Below are 26805 nucleotides of genomic sequence, written 5' to 3'. Positions count from 1 at the left end.
ACCTATGCACCGCTCATCAAGCCATGCTGTGGCGGCATCACATATACAAAATGGAGGCAGATGGGCACAGATGTTAGCTCAGGACTAATCTTCCTCAGCAAAAAAGAGGAAGATTGGCAACAGATGTTAGCTTAGGGCCATTCTTCCTCACCAAAAAAAAAAAAAAAGTGCTCTGGAAGCTGAGCTTGGAGATGGTGATGGAAAGTTCCTGGAGCAAGTGATGCCAGAGCTGAGATTTAGAAGATGAGTAACAAAGAATTTCAGCATCTTGCAGGGAAATATATGTATATGTATATGTATGTGCATGTGTATATGTATGTGTGTGTGTGTGTGTGCATGTATAAATTTTTCCTGGTACTTTACTGTAACTCAGTGTGAACAGCCTCACCCCATGTTTAGCCCAGACCAGATACAAAGGTGACCAGTTACTGTTTCTCTTTGCTTATTTGTCCTTCTGAATTCTCTGTTTTAAAAAAGCAATTAGACATCATGGTCAAAGGTACCGGGCTCTGGGCTTGTTGTGTCTCTCCTCTACTACCATCAGTCATGGGTCCACAGGTAAGCCACCTCCTCTGAGCCTCAGCTGCTCCATCTGTCCAATATTCATCTTCCTACCTTGCTGGAAACAAGTCGCCCTTCAACAACCATTCAGGTAGCAGACATTTTATTGAGCACCCACACTGTGCCAGGGACTAGGCTAATAACTGAGGTCCATCCAAACTCTTCCAACTACTGTTCAACTTGGTCTACCCTGATGAATAGGTTTCAAAATAAGCATGCACAAAATGTGCCTCCTTTGGCACATTCTCGAAGAGAATTTCTTCTGAAATTGTAGGGCAAAGGAGAACATGCTTGACCATCCACACAATACTGTCATCTCCCAGCTCTAGGAGACAGCCAGACAGCTCCTCCAGCCAATCCAGTAGGCAAAATAATCCAGTCCAAAGCTTCAACTAAGCATCTTAACTAAATAATTGTTTATCTGATTAATGTTCAGCATTTGCTGAAGGAGGCTGAGACAACTCCCTTTCAACCTTTGCCTCTCTCAGTCCCCCTCTCTGTCCTTCCCACTCTGTCTCTTCTAGGATGTAGATTTGAATCACGCTCCTTTCATGGGCACAAGAGCCAACTCAAATCTGATCGCAGCATCATCCATAAACGTATTCCCTCCCACCCCCCCCCCACCTCGGTGCCTCCTAAGATCGTGTTTTTCACCATTTCTTTCCTTCTTTGAAAGTGATTTCTTTGTCAGAAGCATGTGTGCGCTTCCCCTCCCTCCGCTCTTGCCCCTCTGCAGCGATTTGGCCACTCCTGGAGCCAGGCCGCGGGAGAGACGGCCATTCTTAGCCTTGCCGGACAAAGAGGGTTCCCTTGGCAACGGGAACCGCGTGGAGGTTCGAGAAGGGGTTTCCCTCCACCCTCCAGGTTCTCTTTCAACTCAAGAGCTCACCCCCGGTCTCTAATGGAGGCGTCTCTAACCAGGGTAGGAAAACAACAGTTCTGAATATCAGTAATTGGCATTTGGAGACCATTGTTTTGCGTGCAACAGGCAGGAAACTGTGAGGAGAGTGGGTGAGTGAACTCGGGCATGAGCCAGCGAGCATCCTGGGTCGGAGGGAAAGCTGGTTTCGTTTCTGTACACAGGCAAGTCTTGAACCCAAGCAGTCTTGGGCTGTAAAGTATATCTTTGTCTTTCGGGAAGTGGGAGAATGGGGAAGGATGGAAGGAGAGCAGCTTCTAGAGACAAGTTTTTACCTTGTTTTCTGGTTTCTCTTTTACCCTTGAATTTTTACTTACATAAGTACAGGGAAATCAGGAATTGCTTGTTTCCATGTTAAGGTCAACGTTTTGCTCATTATTTCTGCCAGTGCACCTGTGCCCTGGCTTTCTCTCTCTCTCTCCCCCTCTCCTTTCTCTTTCCCTTTCTCTCTTTTTGGACTTTATTGTCATGATGATGGAGAAGAAAGATTTCTTCTAAAGTGCAGAGTGAACTTTTCTTGAAGGAGGTCATCTCTGAACGGCTGAGCCCTGCAGGGCAAGGCACAGTTGGGACTAACTGGCATGCCCCCCTACTGATCCTGCAGGTTGTGTGGGTATTTGAATCCCTGTCACTGACCCAGGTTGGTCCCGAAGACCTCAAATGTGCCTTTGGTTGATGGAGGGAATGTCTATTATTGACTGAGTTAATAGTAATCAAAAGTTTCTACAATAATACAGATGTTTATCATTGAAGTCTGGGCTGAGTGGGAGAAATAATTCAGCTTTTTTCATTTCACCCCAGGACTTCACAGTAGGTGAGAACGGTGCTGAAAAGGCTTCTGGAGAGTGACCTTCCAGCTTAAGGTCTTTGAAAGAAGCAGAGATTTGTGCAAGTAAAGGATAAAAGGAGAAGCCAGAGGGCCATTCAATTTTCCTTTCCTTTTTTCTCCCTCCCTTCCTTCCTTCCCTTTTCCTTCTTTCCTTCCCTCTCTCATTCCCTTCTTTCCAACCTCCCTCTCTTCCTTCCTCCCTCCCTCTCTCTCTCTCTTTTTCTTTTAAAAAATCATATCCAGAGTGACGAGCCCTAAGCATAAGTGTGAGGAGGCTCTGAAAAATGTGCTTTAAGATTCTCTTTGAGGTTAAACTGAGTGCTGCATTCACCTATTCATCAGCATTTCAGTACAAAAAAAACCCCTCTCTCTCTTATCTCTTTTGTTCTATGTTCCAACTTCCAGTCAACTCTTTGGGGACAGAGACTGTACTGTTTTCATTGTTGCATCCCAGATTCTAACCAGTTACAGGGCCAGCCACATTTAGGGTGCTCTATCCATGTTTGTAGAAGTGGATTGATTCTTGATTGAGCAGCCTGCGGTGTTATTGGCTAATGACCTTTACTCTTTGTGGCATGGAGTGTGGAGCTAGGACCAGTCTTGTAATCAGGAGACTTAGGCTCTAGACTTGGATGTGACATTAAGTAGCAGTGGGGCTTCGACCAAGCTATTTCAGCTCTCTGATCCTTGGTTTCTCATCCATCAAGTGACATCGTTTGGGTGAGAATAGTGTTTCCCCATCAAAAGTACTTATCTGAAGTCTTCGTGCTGCCCTCAAGCCTGGGGAGAAGAGGATTTGTGTGCGGAGGCAGGGTGGCATGGGCAGTCTGGTCAGAAACAGCCCCTGAAGAACAGGATGGTGCAGACAGTGGAGGAGGTAGAGCAAGAAGTGGCTCAAAGATCCAAAGCTGGAAAACTCCGGACCCGAGCTGACCTCTGACATTCAGAGTCATGAGACTAATCTTTCCCAGTTTTGTGCCACCTCCTCGGTATGGGGTACTTTCCAAGGATGAGACAAAGTAATACCCTGATTTGTTCTGATAGAGGCAAACAAGTTATCCTTCCTACAAAGAGGCTAGGGGACAAGCTTCTCACTGCTGATAGATTAGAAACACTACCCTCAGAGTGGTGAGCAACTGGTCTTAAGCCAGCCACACTATGTTTCCTCATTCCAATTTATTCTTTTATTTATTCAAAAATCAACAGATAGTTATTTGAAAGCCTACCAGGTCAGGCGCCATTTATCAATGAACAAGACAAATTGTTTGTCTTCACAATGCTGGAGAGAATAAGAAAGGGATAAAAAACAGATAAATATGATATATTGCCTAGTGTGATAGGTGCTATAAAGAAATGTAAGGAGACAGAGAGTGATAGGTGGGTTTTTTTGTGTGTTTTTTTTTTTTTTTTTTGGATAGAGTGGTCAGGAAAGTTCTCTTTGAGGAGGTGACATTTAAGTTGAGGCATCAATTAAGTAAGGGAATGAACCATTCTAATACTGTGAGAATAGCATCCCAGTCCGGAGAGCCACGAGTACAAAGTCTTCTTGACCTGTTTAAGGCAAAGCAAGGTGCCTGGGGCTGGAACAGAGTGAGTGAAGCAGAAAGGAAAGGTCAGAAGGGTTGGAGTGAAATGGCGCAGACCATCGGGGCCTCATAAACCATAGTAAGGACTCTGGATCCACACCATTCTGCTCACTTAATAGGAATGGCTTTATTTTATCCAAAGTGTGATGGGAAGCCATTGGACAGATTTGCACCTGGAAGTGATAAAATCTGATCACTCCAGCAACTGTATAGAGAATAGTGTACCAGAGAAAACATCTACAAAACGTTAGTGAGAGTGAAGGGATTGAAAACTAAGCAACCTACATGGGAAGCCCCATGGTGTATGGGAAGATTGGGTGTGGTCTGATGGACCTGGATTTGGATGCTGACCTTATGACCTCCCCATTGTGTAACTTGGGCAAGTTATTTACGTCCCTGATCTCTGTTAACTCATCTATTAAAGAGGGATCGTGTTACCTACCTTGGTGAATTGTGAAGATGAAAGGAAAGAGATAACGTATGTATGTTGTATGTTATCTCATAGCAGATGCTCAAAATGATCGCCATTATTGTCAAGACAAATCCCATGGCCTTTGCACTACTGGCCAGGGATGAGCAAGTCACCTGAAGGTCTCAGGCACCTGGCTGGTCTCACACATTATTCTCTTTATGCCACACTCCTTCTGGGAGGAGTGAGGTGGGAAGAAGAGGTTAGGTGACTTGCCTAAAGTTATTTAACTGGTTAAAGTCAGGGCTGTGACTGGGGGCGAGGTTCCTTCTTCCTGCCTAGTATTCTTTCTTCTACATAAGAAGTCAGCAAACTACGATCTCACAGGCTTAATCCAGCTTATCCCCTGTTTTTGTAGATAACATTTTATTGGAACGCAGCCATGCTCATTCATGTACTGTGTATGGCTGCATCAGCGTCGGGATGGCAGAGTTGAGTCATTGCAACAAAGTCCACATGGCCCGCAAAAGCTAAAATATTACTTACTGGCCCTTTACAAAGTTTGCCAACCCCTGATCTAACCCATTCTGCTCCCTTAACTGGGATAGCTTTATTGTATTTAGCTTAGGCATCATCAACGAGGAAGAGGATGCCCTCTCCAGGTCTCCAAAACAGCAGGACTGAGAGATTCTCTTGGGGAGGGCACAGTCCTGGTGGAATAACACAGCAAGTAACCTCAAGCCACTGGAAGCCAGGAGAAGAGAGGAGCACTGGTCACCCAGGGAGAACAGAAAAAGGAGAAGAGGAAGACTCTGGACAAAGCGGCATGGGTGAAGAGGAAAGGAATACCAAATCCTTGCCGTCAGCTATTTCAGACCCCAGAGACAGCTATCTAAAACGGAGATGAGGAGGAAACACAAGAGCTCAAGAAACAGGCAGATGCAGCAGCTCTGTTTGACCACCTCAGCTTGAAGGTGCACTGATGATTGGGTTTGTCTGGGACACATCTATCAGGGAGCAGCCAGACCCCAGGACACATCACCAGAGACCATCACCAGCACCCTAGGAAACAGTGCTTATTCTTATATACCACAGCTCAAGTTCTTATGGTCCTACCTGAAGGCTCTGCCTTCCTCTCTCAAGGCCTTAAGAGTGTGTAGGGACAATGTATCTTTCCAGGGACTATTTCCTTGCCTGGCACTCAAGGAGGCCATAGATTGGCTTCATTCTCTTTGATCTCCAAGTTCCCACTGATACACTTAATAGACTCTTTTACTAGGACCTGCTGCCTATAAACCTACTGATGCATTCAATCCCAACATGTAATTATTTACCTACGTCAAGGTTTGAATCTTGTGTTTGAGAGTACATTTATAGATGTAAACCTATAGGTCAGAAAGCAATGGCAGCTTCACTTGATTGGATGTGTGGAATCCAAGCTGGAGCTTCCTCCTTAGGTGTTCCTCTCAACTCCCGGTTTCAGAGTTCAGCCTGTTGCCGAAAGCAGTGGAAACTGGGTTACACAGTTCTTCAACTCCAGGTAATATAAATACAGTACCATGTATTTCTTGGCACTCTTAACTTTCCAACCAGCCTACATGGAGAACACCCCAGCTTTTTGGAATGCTAAATAATTCACCAGACCTATCGGCCATAGTGTTTCAGAGCTCAGTAGGCTCCTTCCACTGATCCAATGAACAGATGTGCTAATTTTTCACTTGCTTGAAATGCTTCAGCCATTTGAACACCATGGGCTTGGGGGTTGGATCGGCCATGCAGTGTCCTCACACGCTCACTAATTCACAGACTAAGCAACTCTACTTGTATACACCCCAAGGGTTATCTTGCTTAATTCCTAGAAGCAGTTCAATAACTGTGAGATCAAGTGGCATGACAGCTCAATTCCAACATGGGTTTGCCCTCTGTACTCAAGATCTTTTAAAAAAGAAAAGGAAGAAAGAAAACTTTCTTAGACTCAATTGACTATTCCTTTCCCTTTGTCTTCTTCCATGTTGGTGCTTAGATGAGGTTAGGGCCATTGCAGAAATAGTTAATGAAACTATAACAAAAAGCCAGCAAATCCAAAACACCGCTGGCTGGTAGCAGAGCAAGTAGCCTTCATTAAGCCACTGGGGGCTCTAGGCAAAGCAAGTGGAACTAGAATAGCTCTTGCCTTTCTAGAGCTTCCCATCGAAACAAGAAACCTCTGAAATGACTTGAGCAAGCCGATTCCAGGTGGTAAAGACAGACAACTAAACTAAACAGCGTGTGGAAAGGAAGGGAATATTATAGAAGGAGCCTACGCTAAAAATAAATTATTTTTTACAAGTATGGTTAATTTCACTAAGACTTAAAATTACAAACACACCATGCATTTCTCCCCCTAAAATAAAAGCTTTGAGAAAGTTTGATCTACCTCACATAGAAAGCTACAGAAAAAGAATGTATCTGTGAAAGCTTTTAAAATTATGACCATATTTCAAGTATGACAGTCATCAGGAATATTTAATGCAATCAGAAGTAAACCGATGTGGAATCGCTTTATTTAAATCAATTTGGTCATTTGAGTGGCCTCATTAAAAAGACTCCCTAGCACTCTTATTTATGGAAAATATCCATCTGCCCTCATCTAGGAGCAGTCCAGGCAAAAGAAAAAAAAGAAGAAGAAGAAGAAGAAATGGGCCAATTTTGTTGAATTCTGTCTAGTATGACAATTTTCCTGTCTCCCAAATGAAAGTAATCATTCATTTTGTATTTAATCTATAGCCAGAAAAATGATATTCCATGCTAAGAAGGACATTTTGTGTTGTGTTTAGTTGGGACTGGAACCAGCTGATTGACTGAACCAGCTAAGATGGTGCCCTTATGAATCAGCCTTTGAGATGTAATGACCTAATATTCATAATTAAGAATTGCCATCTATCACACAGCCCTGCCCTGTCTCTAGTCCAATTTTTATTTCAGCGTATCACAGTTGGCCTGAGCAGATGGTGCTTCTGCAAGTTCTCAACATTTCTTCAGCAACTCTTAAATAAATATGAGATTTATAGCATTATCTTTCTCCAACCAGCATTTATTTCCCCAGATATAATTGTGTTCCCACTTTATATGATGTTGACAAGTAGTAACTGCTGGTGTTTCTGTGCAATGTGATTAAAGCTAGTAGTGTGAGTGTCCTTTGGAGTGAGTTCTCTCTAACCTCCCTCTTTCCAAGACACACACATTAATAATTCTTTAGCACCAGTAGTTACTGTTTTTCTTGAACATTGTCATTCTCGCAGTCTGATGAAAAGCTTTTGCGTTTGGGGTTGGGGTTGTATTTTTGTTTATTGTGCAGAAAGGTGGAAGGGCAGAGAGAAGGGGGGACTGTTAACTTCTCTGTTTGTTGTCAGTGCAGGGATGGTAATGGAAAGAGAATTTTGAAATTATGGGATAGAAACAGGGGCCGAGAGGGGAGAAGTAATTAGAAGATTTGGCCAGAGGAGGTGGGGGCGGGGCAGAGGGCAGGGCAGGGAGATGGGAGGGGTGAGCCATCTGGTGTTAATCTCCTGCTGTGTGTTTGTAGGGCAAAATAGTCAGGGTACTTTGTCAAGGTACAGTCTGCTTTTGCAGACACAGATGGAGCAAAAGGGAGATTAATACATGTGGTTCTAACCACCTTTCATATCTTTACAGCTAAACATTATTTATAGAAATCAATTAGTCCTCTGTCTCTGCAATTTTATTATGAGGCTCTGTCCAAGTTTCTGGCAAGCTCTTTAAGAGGATGATTGATGGTAAACTTTCAGAATGAATAAAAAATGAACCCTCCCCTAGGAATTGGTGTAGTGGAGAGAAAGGTAAATGATAAAAATTACAAACTCTGCAAGTCACTAGGAAACTAATGTAGGATCAGTGTGGTCCTTGTTACACTATTTTTCCTTACAGATTTCTTTCTTTCTTTCTTACCCTCTCAGTCTCTCTTTCTTTCTTCCTTTTGCACAAGCACTCAGCTGCCTGTTTACTATGGAAACTTTAGGAGAGCTGCTGCCTACAACTGAACTTGTGGGAAACTAAAGGTTTATTCATTTGCCAAGCTAGTAAATGCCACTTTGATTACTGATGCTTATACGAGATAAAGAATCCCAGGAAAAAATGGAACAGAGCTCTCATGTTTTGTCTTCTGGAAACTTTTATAAGACATGAGAGCTGCCGATTGGCCTCCATTAAACGAGTCTAGGAGCCAAGAAATGATAAGTATAAAATCTCATTGCAGTGAATTCCACAGAAGATGCATATTGATTTATCCTGAAATTCTAGTTGGTAGTGTGCTACCAAGCACACATCCCCCAGGCTTAGAAATGAAACAGTTATGATGCCTTTAATGTGAGGAAGGAATTATCAAATAAAACAAAGTTCTAAACCCAGAAGAGGACAGGAGACAGTGGCATATGGCACACAGGTTCTAACTCCAGCGCCTTGAATCTGGGGCTGTGAGGTTGTTCTGTTTTTAGCCATTTTAAGAGGGTAAGAGGGTTCTTTTGGCCTCTAATTGTTGAGACGTTAGTGGTAGCAAAAGGCAAATGGAATTAGAGGGGATTTGTGCACCACTTGAAGGACTATAAAGGATGCTGGGGGACATCAGGAAAGTTTCCTAACCTCAGTTTCCATCTCTGTAAAATGGGAATGATAATAATACCCACCTCAGAGGTTTGCCGTGAGGATTAAATGAGATCAGGCATTAAAGTGCTTAACAGTATAAACACAACAAATTCTCTTGTGGTAGTGTGGTCAGGGTTAAGAGAATTCAGAATGACTTTTCTCATTTTTGTAAGGTTTGGTGTTTAATATAGAATTTGTTCCTATTTGTAACTCTTCAACATATCTGAGGAGGCCCTAGTGAGTGCCTTCAGGGCAGACAATCTTTATCCTTCTTTTTTACCCCACTCTATATTCCTTCATATGGACCTTTGTATACAGTAGGTACTAAATGAACACTTTCTGATTTAAAATTCCCTAAGTTTAGATGGGATTTTCCACCTACTTAATTTAAGCTGCTGATGTAAATGTATAAGGCTCTACATAAATGCAGTTTAATAACTTATGAAATATCTGATTTCTAAATAGTCAATTCCCCACATAACATAGAACATCTGACAGCTTCCAGTTTGATGAAATCAGCTAACACAATATCTGAAACATACATTGTGCTTAGTAAATATTTATTGGATGAGGAATGAATGTATAAAACCTACATAGTAGAATAAAAGAGAACTAAGCAAGGAAAGAGTTTTAAATAAAAATTTTATGACCTTTTCTTTTAGATTTCAATAGAAAAAAATTGCATGAACTGAATTAGGAAAATAATTGCTTGCAAGCTATACAAAATGTGTCTTCCTAACAAGATAAAATGATTTAATAGAAGATTTGGAGCAGCTGTCAGATTCCATGAGAATGCTAGACAACCATGCTTGCAAAAATGCAGGATGCAGGCAGCAATACCGAGTTGTGTAGCAGATACTATTCTGCAGCCTCATTGGTCAGCATCATGAATAAGCTTCTATCATTACTTTCATCCTAGTTCCACTTAAGAGTCAAAGTCCCAGGAGAGAGTCTAATTGGCCTAACTTGGGTCACATGTCCACCCACCCCCCAAGTGTAGGGTGGGGGTGTTATTTCCAGTCCCATCAAGAGAACATAAAAGGAGGTGAGGTCGTCCTCCTAAAGGAAATCAGGGTGCTGCAACCAAACTAAAAGGGAACAGATGGCAGAAAATAAATGTTCACATTATAAATGTACTAATATCTATATATAATAAATGTGTATTAGTTTCCTGGGGCTGCCATAACAAGGTACCATAGACTGGATGACTTCAACCACAAAAATGTATTGTCTCCAAGTTCTGGAGGCTGGAAGTCCAAGATCAAGGTGCTGGCAGGGTTGATTCCTTCTGAGGGCCATGGGGGAAGGATCTGTTGCAGGTCTCTCTGCTTGGCTCCTAAATGGCCGTCTTCTCCCTGTGTCTTCTCATTGTCTTCCCTCTGCATGTGTCTCTATCAAAATTTCCTCTTATAAAGACTCCAGTTATATTGGTTTAGGGCCCACCCTAGTGACTTTATTTTAATTTAATTACCTCTTTAAAGACCCTATCTTCAAATACAATCACATTCTAAAGTACTGGGGGTTAGGACTTCAACATATGAATTTGGTGGGGTGAGGTGACCCACAATTCAGCCCGTAACTGCATGCTATAAACACACTAATTTAATGAATTAACCAAATGAGTGGCTATATCAATGGACAAACACCCATTGTGCCTAGCATTTTTTAGTGAAAATGGAGTAATCATTCAGCAAACTCTGCAGAGATCTTTAATGTTCCAGATTTGCTGGTTGAGCTAATCACAACAGAGATAAACAGGTTTCTCCCCTCCGTTATTTCTCTTTTAAAAACATATTTGATCCTTAACTACAGAGTTGCAATTGGGTACTACTGTAATACCATACGTATTTCTTTGGGAAAGAGTTAAAAGCAGCAATAATAAAGCTTACTTTTCTGTTATTGAAAAAAAATTAAAATAAAAACACATTTGAACCTTGACAAATGAGAACAGGTAACCACTTTATATCTGGGATACCAGTTTTGCCTATAAAATTTTTCAGAGATTTTTCTAAGAGCAGAGCCAAGAAGAAATGACTCAATATTACCTCCCCTACACATACAAATTTTCTTTTTGACTCCGGCCACTGTTTAGACCTGACGCTGTCCAGCCTTGAGCGATACACAAAGTAAATAATATTCATGTAGTGATGCAGAAAGCCCTGGCTGGATCCTGGGCTATTTGACTCGCTTCCCAAAACTCCCAGCTCTCAGAGTTTATGGTCCTATGATTCACATTTTCTCAACACACACATCTGTGGTCTTCTTTCATGACCAACGTCTACTTTTGCTAGACCTCATCCTCCATACATGTTTCCTTGGAATGACATACTCCACTGAACAAGGAACTAAGAGGTAGCAGGCCTCTGAAAGTTTAGAGGTAGTTTGTACTGTTTGCATCTTTGTAAGAGTGAGATGGCACTGCAGTGCCATGAGGCCTGGACATCCATGGGCCTTTGTCTAGTGCTTTGTCTAACAGTGTCTGCCTTCCTTCTCCTTCATTTCCAATGCGTGTGAATATTAATCCACTGGACGTAGAAGGCAAGCCAAACAAACATACGAGCTACGTGACTGAAGGCACCAACTTCCATCTCTGAAGAAGAAATCATCTAGAAATTTAAAACAGCTTTTGTTTATTATTCTTTACTCAGCCTAAAGGCATAATGTGATGTGTTTTGTGGGGTATATGTGTGTTGATGTTTATACACATAATCACAGAATTTGGATGAATCTTCAGCAGCAGTAGCTGGCATGACGGGTATAAAAAGTAATCTCCTATGTGCATCAAACAGTAAAAATTTGGACTCCAAGACCTCTCATAATTTGTCCACCACCAGCACCTTTTTATTCCCCTCTGCTATGGCCACGCACTCTGCTCACCGTGCTTTCCACCCTCTGTACCTCTGCATCGGCTGCTCCCTCTGCCCGGGAAGACCTCCATCATGCCTCACCCCCTTCTAAATCCTGATAAATTCTGATAATGTTTTGCATCTCAGCCCAGAGAGCAGATCATCTGGGAATCCTTCCCTGCTCACTTCTCTGCTTTGTGGTCTCAGTTAGATACCCCTTCTCGACACCCCATAGTACCCTGTCCATCTACACTGTATCTGGTCTCATGCTGTATCATAATTTGTTGTTAGTTTGTCTGTTTCTATCCAAACTGTGAGCTCCTTGAGGGTGAGGTCTGTATATATCACCTCTTATTCTCCAGTTCCTAGCACAGTACCTGGCACATAACAAATAGTTAATGGCTAGATGAATAAATATATTAATTAATTAAAATTTAAAAAAAGGAACAATTGGAGACATGGCTTTCTTAATATCAACAATCTTGAAGTTCTGAAAGCCTCTTTATTTGAAAGTAGTACCAAAGTCCCTTTAATAATTAATGGGCGAATGCCCCCCAGACTCCAAGTTGAAAATAGTCTGTGATCCCCAAGTTATTCTTGGGGCCTCATATTACAAAGTTCAGCCCATTTCTCAGGATAATGCATCAATTTGTTTCTCAATAGAAATCTGTTCTGTCAGTTAAAAATACTCAGTGGTGGTAACTATTGCACAAGCCACAGTGGAAAATAAAATCCAGTATGGACTGCCAAAATTATAGCCTGCTAAGAAGAAATGGTAATATACATAATATGTTCATTATTATGGTGTAGTGAAAAGTACACTGGACTTAGAGCCAAAAGGCATACGTTCAAACCTGGTCCTCACCATTTGCTAGTTGGGTGGCACTGGGCAAAGTTAGCTAACGTTTCAGAGCCCACCTAACTTGATTTTCGTCAAATGAAATGGGGTTCATTCAAATTGCCTTATGAACTTTAAGTTCTGTGTCAGTATGATGGAATGAAAATTTATATTGCTTGAGTACCTACTATGTGCCTGTCATTCTGTTAAGCATTTTAAAAATGAGTAAACCCAAATGAAGATTTCCCCCAAAGTTACATGGGATCTGTTTCTTTCTGTTCCATCACATATTATCATTCTCAAGTTCATGGCTTAACACTTACAAATATTTTTTAGAAAATATTTCAAAATTACCCAGAGAGTGAGTGTTCTATGACATTATAATCACTATTATATAGCCTGTTATTCTATATTATATAGATCACCATTATATTGACCACTCACTAGTGTAAGCAGGATTTTATTTGAATGAGATAGGGTGTTTCCTATGTCTCATCTCCTTGTCAAGTGAAGTAGATTTGCCAAAAAGATACAAATGACTGTTGTCTGGGTAACGTGCCCAAATACTCAAACTTTTCAGAGTCCTAGTGGAATCTATAAAATGCCCGTGCCAGCACTCAGCACCACATGCCCTCTTGTTGCCTTTGAATCAGCTGTGTGGGATGCTTGGCGTCAGATAGCCCAAACATTCAAAGGTTGGACTCATTTTTTTAATTTTCACATGGGTATTTTGCACTCAGAGAAACAGCTAACTTCAGCCTGGAATACAGCATCCAAGGATTGTTTAAATTTAGGATTAGTCTGGGCTTTCTCAGGGGAAATGTTCTTTTCAACATCACTTTCTAGAACAGTGATCTGATCCTGTTTATGAACAGCATTGTCAGTATTGTTAATAACAACAAGAATCGTTTCTCCTCTGTTGTAATCACACTCGTCCATCCTTTTTCCCTCCATCACCCTAATTCAGGCCCTATTACACGATTCCTAATCCTACTTTGGAATTCACCTAACGCTTACCCTACCTCTGCTTTCCACATGTCAATCTGCCTAGCACACCATCACCGTCATTTCAATGCAACCTGCCTGCTGAAAAACTTACAGAGCTTCCCTCTCACCTGCACAAGAGTTCAAATGCATCAGTTCTTCCAGAATCTGATGCCTAGTGTGAAGAGAAAAAGCACAAGAAAAGAAATCAGGCGGTCAATGATCAGCGAAAGCACCCATTCGTTCATTCAACCAACATTGTTCAACCAGCTGCACTGTACAGCTGGAGTACAGTACAGCTCCTACTGTACTCCAGGTGCTGCCAAGGATTCAGAGAATAAAGCAGGCTCCCTTTGGCTGCAGGGCTACCTGCCCAGAGGGGGAGACAGATACCTAAGCAAATAATCACCAATATGAATACAGAAGTAGTTGTAAGAGCTCTAGGAACAGAGGAGTAAGTGACAAAGTCTGCACGAGGCTGCCAGGATGTCTGAGCTGGGGGGGGTCATTAGGAGGTGTAGGGATCTGTATAAGGCCAGTCTTTGTGAAATGTCCCAAAATAGCGTAACATCCCCATATTTATATCTCTTGTTACCTGCTCCTACTACCACCACACACACCTCCCTGTTTCCTCATGTTGATATGAGTCCCTGGAAATAAGAATAGCTTCTAAACTTATCTTCTGCAGCTGGAAGGGAATGGAGAGCAGGAGGAGTTCCTGGGAACCAAGTGTTGTGGGGGCTGTACCCCAAGGAAGAGATTTGCAGGAGTAAGAAACTCAGTGACCCTGAAGGAAGCAGGTCTGGCACCAGGAAATGCACTAGATGAAAAATAACCTCAGGTGCTTCACTGCGAGGCCTCCATTGGAAAGCAGAAATACCCAAGGCATTGTCTTCTGCCATTTGTACTGTTCTCTTCTTTGGCAGAGGTGAGGGACTAGAGCTGGAGAGACTGGAGTGAGTGGTTTTGATTCATGCCAGGGAAGAAGCAACGTGCAAATGGGAATCCTGTCTCCAGCATTAATTAGCCTAGTGGATGAGTCAGGATCCTCTTTTCCCTCTGACCTCAGCAGCACCTTATACCCCGGTAGACTCTCTGCAAACCAACGGTCTGCGGCAATGGTTATAACAGCAATGCGATGAGCAGCCAGTGGCGTTCCAGGAAGTTGTGTTGTTTATCCCCACACTACCTCTTCATTTGTGTGTAAATGAGGCGCATGATTCATTTTCCATAAACAGTGTGGATGAACAGAAGGGGAAAAAATCCAAAGGCTGAGGACTGGCATTTCACTTTGTGGAAACTGCCAAGGAAAAGTTATTTTCTTCATTTTGGCATCCCTCTGAGAAGAGGCCAAGTCTCTGAAACAAGAGATTGTCCACAGCTGGGTCACATCACCCAAGTCTGGGTCTTCACATGGACCCATTAAGACTGTCCAGGCACAGATGTCAGCACAGATGAGAAGACAGGAAACAGCAGGGGAACATGTGATTGAAATGCAAACTCCACCCAGACCTACATTGAGGTCTTGAGGAGGAAACTTCCAGGAGGCAGAGCTAGGAAAGGAACCAAGGAGGAGGGTCTCTGCCCTGGTTTTGCTATTTGTCACTCTGAAATTTAACCTCCCTGATCAAGATCTTCCAGAATTTGACTCCCAGCATCCTTTTGTATTTGTTATTACCAGAAATAATAATAGCTGCCTTAGTCCACTCAGGCTGCTGTAACCAAGTACCATAGACTGGGTGGCTTACAAACAACAGAAATTTATTTCTTACGGTTCCAGAGACTGGGAAGTTCAAGATCAAGGCATTGGCAGATTCAGTGTTTGGTGAGGACCCCTTTCCTGGTTCATAGACAGCCTGTGTCCTCACATGGCAGAAGGGGGGCCAGAGAACTCTCTGGGACCACTTTTATAAGAGCACTAATTCTATTCATGAGGGCTCTGCCCTTACAACCTAATCACCTCCCAAAGGCGCAACTACCAAACACTGTCAGATTGGGTGTAGGATTTAACATATGAATTTTGGGGGGACACAAACATTCAGTCTATGGCAACAGCAAAAACAAAAATGACTCTGGTTTTAATTGCATGCTTGCTATGTTCTTGTCACATCATGGTATTTTATATTGATTATTTTATCTATACTCTCCATTATTCAGAAAAGTATGTATTATTATCATTATTTTACAAGTGAGAAAAATAACTCTTCATCTGATTAAGTAACTCTTAGCCCCTAATCAGACACCTAGACATAGCAGAACTTGATTTCAAAACCACGTCGATCTGATTTGAAAGAATGAGTCCTTCAGAAGAAGCCACAATACATCATTCCTTTATTTACTTTTTAACTTTAGGGAGAATGGTATACTCCTCATTCCCTTGAAAACTCCTGCAGTTTCCTTCCTCTGCATCAGGATAGTAAGCAGGGTCTTCCTCTCACACTTTCACTTATCTGATTCTTAATTATCATGCCAAATGAAACATCAAGACATCGCACTGGGAAGAACTATATCCAGCAGATTCAGGACCAGGGAGCAGCAAACAGGTGTCAGACTCAATCTGATGCAAAAGGCAGGACCATGGAAACCTCTGAGGTCAATGCTAGGAGGTGGCAATGAGAACCCACCCACATGGCGGGTGCCAACTCAGAGTCCTGAGGCCGAGCCCAGGACCAGGAACCAGGGGCGCTGTGAAGGAATTGGTGACAGGAGCACAGGCGCATTTGCTGGGACAAGCTGTTTGGCTTGGCGAGTCCATCCGGGGCTTATGGAGCGTGTGCGAGAGGGAGCACTTTCTCAGCTGGCCCCTGTCTCATGCTGTCTTAAAGGCACTACCTGACACCTAATACTACTGGTGGGGCAAGGCCCACTTCAGGAAGTTGTCTATAACCAGGCCAACCAAGAGGGACAGGTCCTTCCTCTGAGCGCTTATAGCGTCTGTTGTCTGCACCACACATTTAGCTCTTGGCAAACACTGCACTGTGTGGTTAGTTTTTAGTCCCCGCCACTGTGATAGAAAGTCCTAGAGAGCAGGGGCTGCCTCACGGGTGTTCATATAACCAGCAGCTGGTTGAGAACCGGGCCTACAGCAAGAATGCCAATTATAAATGTTGATCAGCTTACTTCACCAATTTCCCTGGGCCTCTAGCTGACCCCGAATAAAATCTCAGTGGAACTGGGTTCTTCACCAGGATGGGTTGGGAATTTGTCAATGTTTTATCAACTAGCTCTAAAAATCCCAGTTTTAGAATAGTGTCCTCAAACGTCAGTGTGCCCATGAATCTGGCCCTCTGCTACCTCTCGATCTCTCCTGCGACCCTCCTCCCATGGCTCCTGGGCTCTGCCACGTTGCCACTTGGCTGCTCCTCATGCACACTCCTGCCTTGAGCCTTTGCCCTACTTGCTCACTCTGCACAGAATGTATTTCCCCCAGGTATCGGCATGACTCACTTCCTCACCATTTTCAAGTCTTTGCTTAACTAATATCACCTTGTCTGTGAGACTTTCTTTGACCTTCCTACAACCAATTGTATACCGATTTTATATCTGTACTTCCTCCTTTATATTTCGCCATAGAACTCAGCACTTCCAACTTGCCGTATACTTCACTGTCTCCTCCCACTAGAAAGTAAATCCCAGGGGACAAGGACTTTTGTCTATTTTTCTTACTGCTGTATCTCCAGCAACTAGAATCATGTGTAGCTCAGAGAAGGCACTCAATAAATGTTTGGTGAATGAAAGAATATACAAGAATCGCCTGGGAATATGGAAACAGATTGCTGGGACCGCTACAGAGATTCTGATACTGAATATTAATCATCTGGCTGACATTCTCCACAACCTGCCCTGAATGCTCCTTCTTCGTCAGGGTAGACCCCTCTCTCCTTTCTCTTATACGCCTGAGTCCTGGGGAAGAGCAAGTGAGCTGCTATCTCTCTGTGCCACCTGCCAGGTCCTGCTCTGCTGGCTGTGCTGTCCGGTGCAGTTGCCACCTTCCAAGAATCTTTGGGTCAGCCTGACATTGCAGGCAGTGCAGTAGGGAGGGGAGGGACTGCATTCTTTTCCTAGAGGCTGTCGTCTGTTTGCCCTCCCTGGTCCATTTCCTGAGCTGGCCAGAGAGCCAGATGCCCACTGGGCAGTCCTTCAAAAGCTTGTGTGCCCCCTCACCCCTCCAGGAACACTTGTCTGCAGAGCCTTCTAGCAGCTCAGCCAGGGGACACTGGAGCTGACGCCACTTGGAATCCCCCGCAAGTGTACAGGGCAGTCATGTCATGGGACACTGGATTAGAGGAGGAACGAGAGGTTGAGGTTGGCTTCTAAACCTGCCAAGCACATGATCTTTTTAGTGAATTACTTGAGGCCTCTTTGGTTAGGCCTGATGCAATTATTTGCGTTACCCTCCTTGTGAGTCTCTCTGTGCCCTTGGGATGGCCTCTACCCCTTCTCACCATCATCTTTGGTGATTCATGGTTGATTTCTGCCATGTGGATCAGCTGTTCATTCCTGTTAAGGGTCCTATAATTAGACAGAGCACAAGACCTGCAGCTTCTGGCTTAGATTTTGCCCAAAGAAGCCTCCAGGGACACTCAGACCCCTGCCTACCCCCTCTCAAATCTGTTCATTTACTCCCAAGTCAGAGAACAAGGATGAACAAAGATTGATCTCCCCAATCAACTGCCCCCCTTCATCCTTCCCTCCCCGGGACTGAATGTCCAGGTTTGAAAGCCCAACTTAACCCTGGGGATTTAGCAGGTGGTGGCAGGGGTGGGTTTTACTTGGCTCCAAATGAGTCTATCAGGCACATAAGCTTAAGTGGACCTTCTTTATTTTCTTCTATTAAGTGGGAGGGAGTTAATTATCTCTCTCTGTGCCATAATTTCTTCTCCTGTGCCCTGACCACCCCCACCCAGCTTTTGAGGTGAAGAGTAATAAAATCTGTATCCAAATTTGTATTAAACCAGTATTTTCCAGTTTTTAGACCAAGACTACTTTTTATCATTATTTTCTATGAAAAACTGGGGTTTCCTGGTGTCTACAGGATTCTAGCTACAGAAAGCAAGGTATCAAAATATGTGTTCCATGATTTTTTTGTCCTTCATGGTGTCATTTTTGGCCTAGAAAAGGTGCTAAAGATATGACAGGGTAGAAACTTTGAGCTCTAGTCAATTAAGGTTTTTTACAAGGAGGGAGGTTTGGAAAAAAACCTGGATATTACTTGTTGGGAGTTAAGACACTGCCGCTCACAGCTATTTGTCCATTTAAATTCCCTGCCAAAACTTCATAGTGTCAATAAGATAATGCCTCTATGACTTTGGTACTGTGTGGTGGTGGGTTGAGTTGTTGGGGGAATTTGCTACACACATTGCAGAGCACTTGTGGGCATCATCAGGGATGGGCAGCTCAGCTCCTGAAGTCAGAGCGAGCCAGGCCGGTAGGCAGGAGTCAGAGGTGGGGAAGCACAGATCCCCACCTACCTTCACTGGATAAAACTCCCTGTCATCATCCATTTCCACCTTTCTCCACCCTCCTGGCACCAGCTCCAGCTCCTCCCTCCCTCCGGTCACTCAGCTCTGCCTGCTCCTGCTGCCCCAGCTGTAGACGTTTCCAGCTCATGCATTCAGTTATCAATCAGTGCAGACTCAGCTGCAGTGGGCTGGAGCAGACAAACCAGCCTTTCTTTATGCCAACAGGGAATGCTTGAAATAACCAGACACACCACTCTGATTGATGCGGCCACAGTTTACACATCACACTTCAGACGGTCTGAGATGGCTGGAATTAATAGCCTATTATTAGATTGTGTGTGTGTGTGTGTGTGTGTGTGTGTGTGTGTGTGTGTGTAGGCAGGAAGCCAGGAGGAGAGACAAGAAAATACCTTTTTATGATCTTCTCATTTAAAGCTATTTATTTGATTTTTACTGAGTGCGATATAACGGTGTGGGGGGGGTGATGTGGTGGGAGGGATTGTTCTTACCACACTGCTGTGAGTCCTCTGGGGGGCTCCAGCCAGCTTGGCACCAACCTATCCACCACGTTTTTTCTGTAAATGATGCAGATCAACATGGTTGGACAGGGAGGGGTTAAAAAGACCAGGGAGTCTGGGACTGAGGGAAGGAAGAATGGGGATTGCTTGGTTCACTTGCTTTCATGCCAGGCTCTGCTAGCCAGCTGCAGAGAGGGGAAATGGAGTTTAAAACCCCTAGTAAGAAATTTTTCCTTGGTCTGAACATTGTTTAAATTCCTGAAGTGGGTGATCCCTGTAATAAATACCTGGGACTTTGTAAGACAGATATATTTATTCAAGTTTAAAGTTTGGATTTGATGGATATGCTCTTGGGAATGCATGGGACTGGAGTGTTTGTTATACACTGGAACCCTTTCAACATGCACAAGGAGTTAAGAAAACTCCATTTATAGCAAAGCAGAATGTCTTAACCATTCCTTGTGGTCACTGTGTCAAAGTCTGTGCTTCATTGGATATTTTGAACATCATTGGCCCTCAAAAGACATTAACTGACAGGGATGAGAGGGGGATTTTGGCCCAGAGTACCCAAAGCACTTTCTCAAGACTTGTGTGCAAATGAAGCCTTGATCTAGATCACCTGCCTTACATGGAGGAAGATACTTCTCTGAGGATAGAGTAGGAGATCTACAGCAAAGTACAGAGGCAGGGGATAGAGCTGGGAACATCTGTGCATTCAAACTCATGTCCTATTTTCAGCTGTGATTATATATTGGAGGAGAAAGAGTCATCCTATCGTTTGAAATATGGATTCTCTCAGGACACAATGCCTCTTGCCCATGTCAGAACACTTGATAGTCTCCTACCTTGAGCAAAACCCTACCCCTTCAGCAAAACAAGCAATCCAGGTAATTCCAAGAAGACCAGTTCAGAGTTTCCTGGAACTCAGGCCATCCTTGCCTTAAAGAAGAAAGGCAAATGTGACTGTAGAAAAGTACACATTTCCCGACAGCCTCCAGGTGAAATGACTCACCTGCGACTCTCTCCTTGGAGAATGACAGCAGCGGTCCAGACTGACTGGTAGAGTGAATAGCTGACTGTCCACCACGGATCCCAGTTAATAGTTTGGTTTGGTTTTCCCAAGGGGGTCCCCATGCAACCACAGACCTGTGCCAAAGCTCCATGACCTTGCCGAGTTTGATGGGGCCCACAGTCAAGGGGGCATGGCCCCAGGCCGCTGTGTGCATGCTCTGCTGTCTCACAACCTAGCTGGAATGAATTCCCATCTTTTCATGATTGACACGTGTGATATGGAAGACCATCTCACCATGGGCGTGAATAGACCTCTCAGAAGCAAGAGCCAAGAGTAAGTTGGAGATTTCTGGCCCATCTGCCCTGGAAAAGGAGATTGCAAGGGGGTATTTTTCATAATCCACCTACAATTAATTTCCTTCTTTTGGTTGGTACAGAAGCCCATGGTGGGCAACTCCAACGTTCCGTCTGGACTTATTAGCTGCAATCAGAAACTGCCTTGCAAGATAAAAGACCAACAAAATATTTGTTTAAGAAAACATGCCTTTTATAGGCTGCAGTACATGATGTTTGCAACAACAGGAATAAATTTGTGCAAATATTATTTTCTCCAATGTTGGTATTTTTTTTCTAACTGCCTCAGCTCCTAATTTTACTATAATTGCTATCACAAATTTTTTGTTTTTCTTTTTTTTAAGCTGCTGGGAATTTTTTTCAGTACATTATTAATATTTATTTCCAAGGCAGTATTTTCCAGTTAGTTTCCTAATTTAGTTGGGATTTTGTTGCCATGTAAGGGAAGTCACAATGGAATTGATTATAAAACACCAAAAAACTACTAAAGAAATTCCTATTTACAAATTTTTCCTGTGTGTTAATGTAACCAGCCCTTAACATGAGTTGATAACTGGTCTCTTGGGGGTGGCAGGATGTCATTCACCATTCCCCTGCAGGTCTTCGTGCCCTTTGTTGTAACCAAGTTAAAAGATCCGAAAAGTTTATAGGAGGCTTCAAAGGAAAAGATGCAGACTTAGGTGAACTAGGCCTGGGATAAATTCTGAGGACACCTGAGACCATCTGACCCAGCCGTTTGCACATTCCAATTGCTTCAGATTGTGATTGTTGAGGGCACTGGGAGAACCAGAAGAACCTCTTCAAAAATTTAAAATAAAGTTATTATTTGGAGGACATTCACTTAAACATACCCCACTATAAACTGTTTCACTGGATATATAAGGTTATCAATACAAATAATTGACAACATATGCTAATTTTGTTGGTGTGAACACATTTTAGCCCCCGGATTCCTGAATAGAGTGCTAACATGGATTCAGATTTGAGGCTTTGTTTGTCAATGGAGTAATTTGTTCTTAGAATTAACTACAAGTTGCTTAAAATATGTCCTTAAGAAGGTGGTTAAAATTCTCTGGACTTCTCCCAAATCAGACTCACTGAAGATGGGTAACTATATATTTTTAAAACTTGACCTTAAAGGATGAGTAGGGTTTTTATCCTCAGGGCAGGTAGGAAAGGCATTCCAGGGAGCGTAATGGTTTAGTTCCAAGGCATGGGTTTAAGAAGATAGTATGTTTTATTTGTTTGTTTTTTGCTGCAGAACTTCTCAGAGCCTTTTATATGCTGATGACATCGTGAATCATCATGGGGGGGTGTAACGTAGCATTTCCCAAACCTATTTGAACATAGGTTCCTTGATCATACAACAAGTGTCCCTTAAAACATACTTTAGGAGACTCTAGGCCACGGAACTGAGAAGACAAAACGGAGAGACCCTCTGTTAACACTTTCTGAGCTCTGAGTGACACAGGAGAGTAGAGAGCAAGACCCCTGTGTTTCCTTAACCAGAAGCAATAGGCCACACTCTTGCCAGGCCACCCTTGCCCTCTGGGTGCTGATTGAAGAGTCCCTGGCCTATTTGAAATGCTGCGCTCAGTGGTCCTGACAACTTGAAGAAGAGAACACCTTTTTCCCAAGTGCCAAGGGAAAAAAGAAAAAAATCATGGCAAAGATTGGGACGAGAGCCATTTGTAGTGACAGTAGAATGGGCTTTGGCTCTTCTGCCATTAGACCAGCCTGGGAAAACACAGCAACCTGAAAGGAGCTGAATGTGAGGAAGGAAGGCCACCTGAGACCTGCATTTCATCTGTTCTACTTCTCAAAAGCTGTGTGATTGCGGGCAAGTCACTTAAGCATTCTAAATCTCAGTTGGTTCATCTGTAAAATCAAGTCATCTATCTGCACGGGGATTCTCTGAGGAATAAAGGAAATCACATTTGTAAAATCCCCAGTTCAGAGCCCAGTGCTGAGTAGAGACTCACTATGCCAAATAAAAATTTCATTCCTTCCTCTCCCAAATCTGGAGATGAAAGCAACTTCCCTGAACTTGACTTCAATTTCAGAAGCATTCATTGTGTACTCTGTCATATGACAGCCGGTCGGCTGAGCTCATCCCATAGCTTGATGCCTGACCAGAGAAGGTGTTCAATAAATATTTTTGTGTGACTCAATAGTTGTATATGAATAAATTTTAAAAACAAAGAGAACCATAGATTCAGAGAGGAAGAAGTGATTAATGGGGGGTGGAGGTAGGAGGGGACTCATGTAGCCAGCCCTGGTGGTCGAGTGGTTAAGATTCAGCGCTTTCACCGCTGTGGCCCGGGACCGGTTGGGCGAACCACATCACCGTCTGTTGGTTGTCCTACTGTTGTGGCTGCATGTTGCTGTGATGCTGAAAGCTGGTATTTCAAATACCAGAGGGTCAACCATGCTGGACAAGTTTCCACCGGAGCTTCCAGACTAAGAGAGACTAGGAAGAAGGACTTGGCCACCCACTTCTGAAAAAATTGGCCATGAAAATCCTATGAATAGCAGTGGAGCATCATCTGATATAGCTCTGGGAGGTGAGAGGATGGTGCAAGAAGACCAGGCAGGGTTCTGCTCTGCTGTACACAGGGTGGCGCCCAGGGTTGCTAGGAATTGGAATCGAATCGATGGACTAACAACAACAACATGTAGCCTTCTATTCCTATTTTCATACATGAAGTGTTGGTAGAAACTCTTTTGGCCTCTCTTTCTACCCTTTATTTGACCATCCCCAAGAGAGGATGGGTCCCTTTGATAGTTTGTTGGACACCATTTTTCCAGGGGGCAGTGTCAGGCACTTCGTGTCTCTGACATATAACTAGAAGAGACAGAACCAACTTTAGCAGGACGGCCATTCTCTGTACTGCCTGCAACTCGGTGTGTGAGCTTGTCTGTGGTCCCCATCCCTGCTTATGATTGGATAAGGGGATTCAAAGTCTCCTCTGTAACCCCACTCATATCTCTCCACGTAACCCAAACGTGCAAACTCTGTGATTCAGGGTGAAAAGCTAGACCTGAGCCCTAGGCCTGCACATGCAACTAAGCTCTTATAGAGAACTTTATTATAGAGATGACACTTTGAAAATAGCCAGAGAAAAGTAGTTAGCATCTAATTTATGAAATGAAATCATAGGTTCTCCCCCATATATAGTGTTTTAGTTGGTAAAACAATTACACCGTTTTCAATCCTTATTAACTCTCCAGCGGGCAACACTTATTGGTATCCCCCATGACAACATAATTAGTAGTCTAAGGATATTTTTCACCAGCTGCTTATGTCTTCAAGTTAAAAGTCAACAGCTAAATATATAGCATGGCAAGAGCATAAACAGTGAAATTGATTTTAGTACTCAAAACGACTTGATTATCTATATTTATAGCTGTAATTAGAGAAAGGCTTAATGTCTTATATAATCGGTTCTTTATTGAAAGTTTCACAACAGAGGACTTGATGCTAATTTACCTTGTAGCATCAAGGAGCAGAACGGATTTTTAAGCAACACCATTGGCTTTAGCTTCTAGGTTCATTAACTGCAAAATACGTTGCCCTACATTATATATAGTACATTAAGGGCTCTTTATTGAGCAGCTTTCAAAGGAGTTTCTATTCCAATTTGCTAACATAATATATGCCTTTCCCCTGAGCCTAGTTGGCTATTTTAGTCTAGGGAATGAGTGATGCTTTTCGTCATTATTAGAAAAATAATGTTAATTCTGTATAATATTGATGACATATCAATAACATAACATAGCAAAGAATTTTCATCTTTTCTACATGAATGTCTTTTTATCTGGAAAGTTTTAGAGCCCACTCCTACATCTTTTTAGTATTCTTTTTGTATCCTAGTCTCTGAAATTGGAGGATTTTTCCCAGAGTTTAAAAAAATTAAATTTCCATAATAATAGTAACAGCTACAAGTTACTGAGCACTTACTGTGTACCAGACCGTTTACAAAGTACTTTATATATATTATGTCATTTCATCTTTGCAACCACACGATGAGGCCAGCACTACTACGTCTCTATTTCACAGATGATGAAACTGAGGCTCAGGGAGTTGGGTGAAGTGACTTACCCAGGATGACACAGCAGTAAGGTGTAGCTCAAGCAGTCTGGCTCCTGAGCATAAATTCCTAACCATCCATTACAGCTGCAGACGAGTCAAATGGAACTCCCAGTACTCAGGCCACCGCCTGCTGTTTTCCCATGGTTTTCTTTCTCTTCTCAGAATCAACAAACAAACATTATCTATGCATATATATACACACACACACACACATACACACACATAGGTATATGTCACATATGTATGTATGTATCTATTTATATGCATACATATCTACTACATAGAAAGAACATAAATGGTAACCTTGATTTTGGTATTTAAAACCACTTCGTTATATTTGTAGCTATAATTACTTAGGGGATATACACATACTCCTTTGTGCTTCAATGTCATCTTAGAAATTTTTCAAACATTTTCGTATAAAGCGAATTCTCATGATCTCATTGGATCCTTAGATCAGCCCTGAGAGGCTGGCAGATCCTGTGTTCCTTGGCTCCGTTTAGCAATGAAATGACTTATCCCAGGTGAGTTTACTACTTGTAGCAGAACTTAAACCAGAGCCCCACTCCCGCTGTTACTTCGGAATATCGAAATGCTGTGCTGCCTTCTATAGGCCACCAGGCAAACAATAGCTCTCTGGGCTGTGGACAAGCTTAACATACAGAAATAAATTAACAGTCTTCAAGTAAGAAATGCAATATGAATCTCAGGCACAGTGTTTGTGTAGCAGAGTTTCATGGATGAATTTATCTTCTTTTGAGGAATCAGCCATCTTTGTTTTCCTCAATCTCTGACCATGCAGTCAACTATGTCTCCTTTGCACCACCTTGGGACCTGACCAAAACTCTAATCCCAGTTGTCACCCCGGGTGTTATACGGTACATATATATTGATGTGATTTCCCCCACTAGATTGGGAGTTCACCTCTATAATTCAGTTCTCACCACAGAGCCTGGCATTAGAAGGAGCTCACATATTTATCCATTCATTTATTTGTTCTACGTAAATGTTTGCTGAATTTGCCTTTGTCAATCGGAAAAGATATAGAGAAAGAGAAAAGGGAAAAGATGTAGAGACATAAATCCCAGTTGTAATTATTTTGCCATAGGACAGGGTCTCCATAGCCTTTCTGAGCCCCCTGCCCCAAATACCAAACTTTGGAAAAATTCCTAGGAGCTCCACCTTCCAAGAACCAGCCAGGGCAGGGCTGGTAGTCCCAGAAATGGCCTACAAAGAAGTTCTTTGGAGACTTAATGCGCCCTCCAGGACAGTGGAACCTATAAAACTTGTAGGAGGGAATTCTAGGGAGGAGACCAGCGTGGTGAAGCAAACTGCTTCCTCCCACCAGAGAGTTAAAACACAATGTCCAGCCTTTAGGTTGTGGGAAAGAGAATGGTGAAATCATTCTCTGTCTGGCACAAGTTGCAGACTATTAAGTCGTTTGGGAAATGTGGACTTGTACCAATCTACAAGATTGGCCATGGCCATTTTAATATGTTTTTGAAAATCAGCGAGCGCTTAAAAACTTGTAGTAAAAGCCCTAATAAACTAAATTAGCCCGAGACTCTGCCAGAATTGTATTTACCTCTTGAAGTGGAGGGTTAGCAAACTAGGTTAAAAATTAAAGTGAAAAAAATAGAGAAGAAAGAGCAACAGATCCGTGTGTTTAGGGAGTTGTTGGGTTAAAAGAATTAACCGTCCACTCTCAAAAGCAGTTCATTTCCAAAGTGACAGGTGAGTGCTTTCGAAGGCAC

At 42.9% G+C, this 26805-nt stretch overlaps 1 protein-coding gene across 1 annotated transcript in view; it reads left to right on the top strand.

Annotated features, from left to right (window-relative positions):
- Positions 1-1264: 1264 nt before the first annotated feature.
- ANKFN1 (ankyrin repeat and fibronectin type III domain containing 1) overlaps positions 1265-26805 on the top strand; it is a 281192-nt gene continuing 255651 nt past the window's right edge. The window contains exon 1 of the mRNA XM_058559350.1: positions 1265-1483. Within this exon, the coding sequence (XP_058415333.1) occupies positions 1463-1483 (21 nt within the window). The 5' untranslated portion in view covers positions 1265-1462. The remainder of the gene's footprint in view (positions 1484-26805) is intronic.

The sequence above is a fragment of the Diceros bicornis genome, chromosome 18 (assembly GCF_020826845.1).
Source record: "Diceros bicornis minor isolate mBicDic1 chromosome 18, mDicBic1.mat.cur, whole genome shotgun sequence".
NCBI lineage: Eukaryota > Metazoa > Chordata > Mammalia > Perissodactyla > Rhinocerotidae > Diceros > Diceros bicornis.
Note: the sequence above shows the minus strand (reverse complement) of the source record. Positions and strands in the feature narration are given on the sequence as shown.